At 45.1% G+C, this 9,077-nt stretch overlaps 1 protein-coding gene across 1 annotated transcript in view; it reads right to left on the bottom strand.

Annotated features, from left to right (window-relative positions):
- The window catches only part of Ybx3 (Y-box binding protein 3), a 120,249-nt gene that overhangs the window by 12,376 nt on the left and 98,796 nt on the right, over positions 1–9,077 (bottom strand). The window contains exons 2-5 of the mRNA XM_012513796.2: positions 8,946–9,075; positions 4,911–4,974; positions 3,913–3,946; positions 1,488–1,603 (exon numbers count right to left, since the gene is read on the bottom strand). Of these exons, the coding sequence (XP_012369250.1) occupies positions 1,488–1,603; positions 3,913–3,946; positions 4,911–4,974; positions 8,946–9,075 (344 nt within the window). The remainder of the gene's footprint in view (positions 1–1,487; positions 1,604–3,912; positions 3,947–4,910; positions 4,975–8,945; positions 9,076–9,077) is intronic.

A 9,077-nucleotide genomic window follows, 5' to 3' on the forward strand; every position in this document is an offset into this window, starting at 1 on the left:
GGGGGGGGGGAACAGACCTTGTGGGGGGCGGCAGTTCACACTTGTGTGTGAAATGAATGGGTGTTTCCACTTTACAACAAAACAGCTTTCAAGAAGAGCCTTTGCAGGACTGGAGCATGCAGTATGCATGGACGAAATGCCTATGAATGTGAAAATGAAGTGCCAAATCTTGTGCATCTAATATACACTAATGAAAAAACTAAAAAACCCCAAAAATACAACAAAAAATTTGAGAGCTGTTAAGAATACAGACACTGGCTTAGAGACTTAGTGAGAAAGCCTGCCTCGAAGTAAGAAAGAGAGCTAAGGCCAGTCCTCGGTGCAAATGCCCTGCGTTCAATCTCCACTATTATGCAGAACAAAAAACTACGGGATGTTTGTGTGAAGAGAAAGTGTAGTCTCTCAGTTTATAATCCAGCATCTGTGACTACCCATCCTGACCGCTAGACCATTTATGCAGGGTTTTCTGAGGAGCAAGGATTGAGAGTTCCACTGGCCTCAAAACTCAGCAATCAGCAATATGTAGTTCAGACTGGCCTCAAAACTCAGCAATCATCCTGCCTCAGCCTCCCAAGTGCTGGGATTACAGGTTATATATACCGCACCTGGCACTACATGCAGTTTTTTAAAGTAGTTTGAATCTTAGTCTACATAGTTTTACTGATACCTATAACAGACCACTAAGGTCAAAACATATGCACGTTAATATTACATGCTTGTATACATGATGGCATAGAACAATTCTGTGTTCTTCAAAATGAGTCAGCTTTCTGGGTTGAATACTTCTAAACAAAACTCAGTTTATCAAGATGCCCTCAATGTTTCAAAATCCAAGCTCTAAAGAGAAAGCACTGGGTTTATTCAGTATGAACCTCCTTTTACTAAGAATACTGAGCTGTGTATTTTGTATTTTTAGCTGTTTACTATTTCTAAGCACAAGTGGCTACCAATCAGTCTGAAGAGTATTGAAAGAAGCCTGCTCTAAGCTTCTATACAGATTTTCCAGAGACAGAGTCTCACTGTAGTTCATGCTGGCCTGGAATTTGCAGTGAGCCCTCTTTGCCTCAGCCTCCCAAGTGCTGGGATTACATGTGCCACCACGCCCAGCTTTTATCTATATTTAATGCCTTAAAGACAGTTCACATTTAATATATGGTACCAAAATAAAACTGATCTCTTTAAATTTTGAGAAATTTGGCTTTTTCCGTAAGTGCATCAGTTATTAAATGAAAAACTGAGATGTTGCACTGAGACTTAAAATATCAAAGAATGTTTACAATCATATTTAAAAAACCAAAGATATGGCCAGGGAGATGGCTCAGTGGAATAAGCACTTCCCTGGCAAGTGTAAGGGCCTGAGTTCAATCCCCGGTCCCGCAAAAAAAAAAAAAAAAAAAAAAAAAAAAAAAAAAACCCCAAAGATACTGCTATGCAAAAGTTCCTTCCTTCTATCACAGAAAAGCAGTCTGGAGAAGGACTGGGGGCTGCCGGTCTCCCAGCCACAATTCCTCACCTTTTCCCCTTCAACCACATCAAACTCCACTGTCTCTCCATCTCCCACGCTGCGCAGATACTTGCGGGGGTTGTTCTTCTTGATAGCGGTCTGTCAAGGAAAAACACAATTCTATGTCAGGCACAGACTTCCACATCAGCCCATATGAAATGACCACACTGCTGTCAAGTAGCGGGAGTGTTAACCTGGAGAAACTGTTCACCTAGTACTTTTAAATCAGCACCGTGGGGCAGGGGAGATGGCTCAGTGGAATAAGAGCTTTTCCCTGGCAAGCGCAAGGGCATGAGTTCAATCCCTGGTTCCGCTAAAAAACAAACAAAAACAACAACAAAAACAATAAATCAGCACTGTCTCACGAACCAATTGTCTTCTAAACAAAAGGACACAGATAAGAATGCCATCTGGAATGGAGGCCGCCTCAGTGGTGGGTTTGTGCTAGTCTTCAAACTTCCACCTTCAGTGTGAGAAACAGTTACTACAAACTGCCCTGATCAATTTCTGATAGTGAACAGTTATGTTAAGCTATTAAGCTGCATCAGCAAAGAAGGAAAACAGCTTTATGAGACTTTACACTTAAAAATATTCATTTTGTGTACAAGAGAAACTGCTAGATTCAAAGTTATTTTTTAAAACGTATTTAGGTCAGGGTCTACAGGGTCTCACTATGTAGACCGGACCCCATGGTGATTCTGTTTTCAGGCTCCCAAGTTCTGAGATTATAGGCGCTGTCTCAGCGTGCTCCGCAGATGGGGCCAGCACAGCACAGCACGCCAGGGGATCGGACATCCCGCCCTTGTGTTTGTCTAAGCAGAGGCCCTCAAAGTAATTTTTGAGCATGCTTGGTGTTCAGGGTCAGCCTCAACTACATAATGAGACTGTTTCCAAAAAAAAGTATAGGTTGCAGGGTGTATGATAAACAGAAAAAGGAATTTCAAAAATGCCAGAGGACAAATAGCTCTGATAGAGCACGCATGATGACCTCAGAAATCAAAACATATCAGTGCTGGGTGCCATGGCACACACCTATAACCCTGGGTAATTGGGGAAGCTAGGATAAAAAGATCACAGGAGCAAATCCCGCCTTGGCAATTTAGCAAAACTACTTTAAAATAAAAAGGGTTTGCCTAGCAAGTGGGAGCTCCTCAGCTGAACACCCAGTACTGGAAGGAAAAAAATCGCGAGATAATCCAGCCTCTCCCCTATGGTCCCATCTGATGGTCAAGGCAACAGGAGGGGCTAGGGGCTAACAGGCAATTGATCTGAAGTCATAGGAGCACAGCCCCACAAAATCCATATCCCGGTGCTTTTCCTGCGTTTATTCAACCTGTTTCTTTTTATACAGATTAATATTCCAACTGACAGGTTTTCTGATCATTCATACATTAAAAGATTAATGAAGATGTTACATGCCTATGAAAAGGCCTTTCTTTTTTCCAATCAAGCGAAGGGAGTCATTCCTGAAACCAATTTCCATTTCCTGGGCCAGCATCTCCTAAACAGTTAAAGGGGCTCTGAGTTTGGCTGGAAGTAGGTCAGCCTTACTTTATAAAGAGATTAGGCATGTGTAATCCAGCCCTTCCCCTACTCTGAGTAGGAGGGAGAGAAAAATACAAGAGCGAGCCAACAGGAAGAGCGAGCCAACAGAGCAGAGCCTCGCCCACGGAGAAGAGGCAGCCCAGGACAGGATGTGTGCGTATGCAGCGGGGGCCCACTGCCAGCCAGCCTCTCCAAACAGCCCCTCCTTGCCGCCCGGCCCTCTTTCCTGTTAGACTGGGCAGGCCTGGGCACACTGTCGTGACTCACTGCCCCAGCTCCTGGGTGGAATCGGGTCAGACTCACGACTGCCCCTGCAGGACCTCTCTACTCCAGTGGGCAGCAGTTGGGAGTCATGAATAATACATTCACTTCGACTGTGAAGGTCCCAGAGATACCCCCCCCTGCACATCCCAATTAAGTCAAATGATCTACATGCACTACAATTCTATATTCAGTATAAAGACATCCATTTGGTCAAGCAGAAATATAAAGGATCAAAACCACAAGCAGAGGGGGCAGGCCAGATAGCTCAGTGGACTAAAATGCCTGCTTAGGCAGACTCAGCAGAAGGGGTTTGATCGCAGCATGCCATGACAGCCTTGCCCCTGGGGCATGTTTGAGACGGAGACTGAGACTGGGGGGGGGGGGGGCCCACACCTGTGATCCCAGTGCTTAGGAGGCTGAACACAGGCGGATCACCAAGAGTCTGATCTACATAGTGAGACCCTACAGACCCTGTACTAAATACATTAAAACATAAATAAAACACAACAATGAATATGCAGTTCTAATTTTGGAAAAAGAACATTTTATAGGCATCTCTCCACATGCAGCAAAAGGTAATATTTCTTAAGCCATCTTACCTGATGTACAAATACGTCTTCTTTGGTGTCATTTCTGTTGGGGGAAACCAAAACTCAGTTAAAGGAATAGGTACAGAAACCTAACAGAGCAGATGTGTTAGGAACTTACAAGAGCTAGAAAAACAAATTTCTTATTTATCCTCTAAACTCAATTTAGACTTCTAATATCCATCCTCATTAAAAACCTGTAACTGGACAAGACACCTACCTTATCCTCCGCGTTAACCACGGTACCTTAACTTAAGATAGGATTCAGCATAGAGAAACATCCCTTTCTTCGCCTGTCTCTTTCTTAATCACATGGTATGTAATCAGAGCCCTGGATTTTTTTTTTTCCTCCCAGCAAAAGCAAAGCAAGACAGCTAAAAGGCAGGGCACAGCTGTGAACTAAGCTCTTCTTACACTGAAACCTAAAACAGCCATCCCTCTACCCCACCCTCCCAAAACACAAGGAACCAACTAGAAGGTGTCAAAGGAGGAAAAAGCATAGAAAACGATAACATCCTGAGAAAACACCCACATTCTCCCTAGGGTTTGCAGCTGCCCGTGTTCCCATAGTCAGTGTGAAAATGATATGTGGACAGTTGGAAGGAGCTACCACCATAAGCTTAGAGAAATCACTGGTTTCCTCACAAGACTCGGCTGGCTGGCCAAGGTCCCAAGATCCAGCCCCACTACTGTTAGTGTGACCTCAGGAAAGTTGCTTAACCAGTGAGACTCATCTCTCCTGTAAAGTTATGGATGTGGACTCAATTTATTCCAAGGCTCTTCCCATTTCTGATTTTATTTTTAGCTACCCTCTTTAGATACCAGCCTACTTATTACACTTCTAGAAATGTCTTTTAATTGTTATTTAATGACAATTAGCTTAGACAGAATATTTACAGTGCTTAGGTTATCTTCAAACTCACACAATCCAGTAACAAAGATAAAGAATTGATAACTGCTGGTGCCACAACATGAGCATACATTTTTAAAAGACACAGAAATGCACGTACCGATTTATAAATCCATATCCATTTCTGACGTTGAACCATTTAACAGTGCCGAGGACTTTGGTGGCTGAAATAGGATTAAGCAGACAAATTAGTATCTTGACCTAAAAAAGAGATAAAGCTCATACCACTGAGGTCTTGATAACATTATACAAAACCTAAACCAACCTGAGTGAACCATTAATAGCTTCATTTCAAAATAAGTTAGGAAAAAAAAAAAAAATGGAGCAAGTGAAGACATCATGAAGACATGCTGTGCAGAAGATCACACCTTTTTTGTGAAACTCTTAAATTTGTAAACTAAGTTCATAATTGAGGAACACTGGAAGAAAAGGTGTTGGTTTAAGATTCAAATTTGAGCTAGCAAAGAGGCACATGACTGACTATATATAATCTCAGCACCCAGGAGGCTGAAGCAGGAGGATCACCATGAGTTAAAGAGGCCAGTCTGGGGGCTACATGAACAAGTTCAAGTCCAGCCTGGACTGCATGGTGAGTGAGATCCTGCCTCAGGAAAGGCATTTCATGTTTCCCACATTAACCCAGAAAACTTCGCTAACTACAAAAGAGAAAGGCACCGGTAGCTCTCAGCCTATCTACAACTGCCCACATACCATTTTTACACTGAACTATTAGGCAGACTTGAACAAGTAACAAAGGCGTTGCTTGCTATATTGCAAATCCAGGGTACCTACCAGCAGTCAAAAGTACTAATACAACAGATACCATTCTCAGGCTAGTCTGCAGCCACCATACTGAGACAGGATGTCACAGCCACACTGATGACTCTGGGCCTGTGTCATGGTTGACCTGACTCTCTTTGGCATCTTCTAGGAAAACCCCTCCAACTTGACCACTGCCTCTTTCATCTGTCATGAAGCAGCTTTTCTACTTATACTACTATGTAAAACTTCGGCAGAATTTCAACAAATTGTCATTTGTAGGCACATTTAACTCTTTTAAACATGATATTTAACTCTTTTAAACATGATCGGGGGCCAGTCAAATATTTCAGAGGATCAGAACTCTGGTGCGTTATTCAGGGGCATTATTCTGGGGTTATTCCAGGGCCTGACCCCTGGGGGCTCACTGAGGGGATTGAGACTGGGCATGGTGGCTTGGGCCTATAATCCCAGCATTTAGGCTATAAACAGGAGGATCACTATGAGTCCAAATCTACAGTGAGACCCTGTACACCCTATCCTAAATACATAAAATAAACATGATCAGAAATGCCTACATCTAAATTCACCAAATGGGTAATGCAATTATCAACTCAATGAAACAGATTATATTTTTTTTAAAAAAAGCTTGGCGGAGAATGGAAGTAATCATTAATCATCATCCATACCCCCTTCTCTATGTAATACAAAGTTTACCATACTTTCCAAGGAAAAAGAATAAGGCTTCAGTTTTTAAATTCAAAGCTAAAACAATAATTAGGTCTTGCTCTGGCGTGGGCAGGTTTAGTTTTGAGTTCGGCCGGACTGATGTGCTTGGGCAAGTCTTTTAGCTTTCTCGGCAGGAGGTAAGAACGCGGTAGGCTTCCAAAGTCAGTCATTAACTCTATACATTCTCTAATCCTAACCCAAGGAGAATGTTTACAATGGCAAGACCATAACTCCCAATCTTTAGTCTGAGCCCATTCTAAAGCATAAAAAGCTAATACAACAAGCATACAAATGTGCCTGTTTTTGAGATACATATACCAGTCACATGTGACTACAAGCCACTGTCTTTTTCCAAAAACTAGTAATGAACTGAGCTACCTCGCTGATCCCCTCTTGCTTTCATTTCAGTTGGTGTGTATTCCTCTATATTTATGGCCTTCTTTCATTGTTTTTTATTTCTGTCATTTCTTTGCTTGGGGCAATTATCCAAGTATGTCCTCAACATTCCCAAACATTACTGACTGAACATTTCCATTATGAGGAAGGGAAAAATAAAAACTAAGAAGGTATGAATAAAAGATAGGAACTGTTTTTCAAGCATAGCACAGGTGAAATAACCATCTTTAGAAAGACAACATCAACAGGATAAAATAAGCAATTCTCAAGTCTAACTGGTCCAGGCTAAATTTTTATTCCCCACTGTAGTGTTTTACCCTAAAATTACTTCCAAAGACTTCACAGGTAGACCTGAAAAGTCATTCAACTTTTAAGACCCTAAATAAACCCACTTCACAGCACTAAAGGGAAGGAGGTTGGTATAAAACTGACGCGGCTTTCATGGCCTACCAGGAGGTCTTGTTTCACTCATGTGAACTACTGTCTTTGTACCACGTGCTCTGAACTCAAGACCTATTTGCAAAAAGTAGAATGAGAGAATCCAAGAACAGATATCCATTTCAGTCCTCCCTGTGTCTAGCACATTTTAAGCATCCATGTGTTTGCTTGGCAAAGACAAGAGATGGCAGAACACACTGGCCAAGCGTCAGAGTTGACCAGTCAAGGGGAAAGCCGAAGATCTTCATTTTGAGCGTCTAACCTTAAGACTGGAAAGATGAAGAGACTCATCCATCACCAGGCGGGGACAACAGAAAGGCAGTTGATGATCGTAGATTAACTGTTTACTTGCTTTTCTTTTCAAGATAAAAAACCTACTGTTATCTTCAGGATCTAGTGAAAAACCTGCAAAGTTCCTCTATTCAAAAACAAGATAAACGGGGTGTGTTGGCCTCCACCTGTAATCCCAGCTGTCTGGGAGACTCAGAAGAATGGGGCGGAGGAGGGAAGCAAAAAAAAAAAGGTCCAAGACTGGCCTTGGGTTTGATCTCCCTGTACCACCAAAATAATATGATGTCATTAAGAATGCATCTTAACACTGCTAGGTATAACCATGAGTTTGCCTCATCTTACATGGAAGGAGTCCAAGAAACGTTTGGTGGAAGCAATATCCCAATACAACCAACCACATTTAAGCAACTTTCAGTCCTACAAAAAAGTGTTACATTCAACATGTTTGGCAGGAACTGAAGAAAAAGCAGGTCTTGCAAGGTGGGCCACATTGAATCACCTCTACATTTGCTTTGCATTAATTACTCCTTCAACTTCTGAGCTAGTGGGGCGAGAAGGCTGCGGTCTAAGCAAACGCCCCTCGCCAAAAAAAAACTTAATTCCTCTTTGCGTTCCCACCTATGGTTCATTTTCCTGTTCCACTGCGGTGGCACACACGCACAGAACCTTCAGGGAGCCCCTCACCCCCCACTAGCTTCGCTGGCCAGTAGGAGGCCTCCCAAGGCGTTCCTAAAGATGACACTAAAAATTATGTGACAAAACCAACAACCACCAGAGACACTTTCTCAACCCCCCCCCCAATCTGAATGTCTCGCCTTCTTGCTGTCCTCCTTAAATGACAAGTCCCAAGGTAACCATGTTTTGTGCGGACGTCATCCCCACTTCCGACCAAGTTTGTTCAGCTGCCATCCCACGTGCGTTCCCACAGCACTGGAAGAGGGGCCGGCGCTGCGATTGGTGGACACAGCGGCTCCCGCCCGGGGGCGGCAAGGGAGGAGCGCAAGACGCGACCCGGTTCGCGGCGGCGCGGATTGCAACATCGCCGCGCCGCATGTGGCCGGTGGAGCATGGCGCCTTCCCAAGCCCATGTGGGAAGGGCGTCGGGGACGGACACCTGAGCCTCGCCAGCGAAATCCCTCCACTCCACCCTGCCCGTCTCCTCCGGCTCACCCCCCCCCCAACCCCAACCCCGCCGCTAAAAACTCTCCCTTCCCAGATCCCCAGCGGTAACTCCAAAGTGCCAGGCCCACGTGTCCGTCCCTCCCCAACACACGCGGGTGTCCCCAACGCCAACATCGCCTCTCCTTTTCCCTTCGCACCCAGGAATCCTCCACCCCAGTGCCTGCCCGGTGACAAGGCGGAGAACCCGTGCAGTTCGCCGACCTGGGACGCGGAGGGGGCGCGCGGGGCGCAGGGCTGGTGCGTTCCCCGGGGAGCCGCGGCGGCCGGGAGCTGCGGGGACCCAGACTCCGACCCAGCCCGCCCGGTCCCTCATCGTGGCCCCCTCTCCGGCTCGACTCACCAAGAACTTTTTTCTCCGCGTCTTCACCGCCGACGGGGGCCGAAGAGGCGGGGGCCGCGGTGGCAGCGGCTGCTGGGGCCGCGTCCCCACCCGGGGTCCCCGCGACCTGGGCGGCGGGCGCCGCGGCCGCGG

The sequence above is a fragment of the Octodon degus genome, unplaced genomic scaffold (assembly GCF_000260255.1).
Source record: "Octodon degus isolate 3935 unplaced genomic scaffold, OctDeg1.0 scaffold00018, whole genome shotgun sequence".
Taxonomy (NCBI): domain Eukaryota; kingdom Metazoa; phylum Chordata; class Mammalia; order Rodentia; family Octodontidae; genus Octodon; species Octodon degus.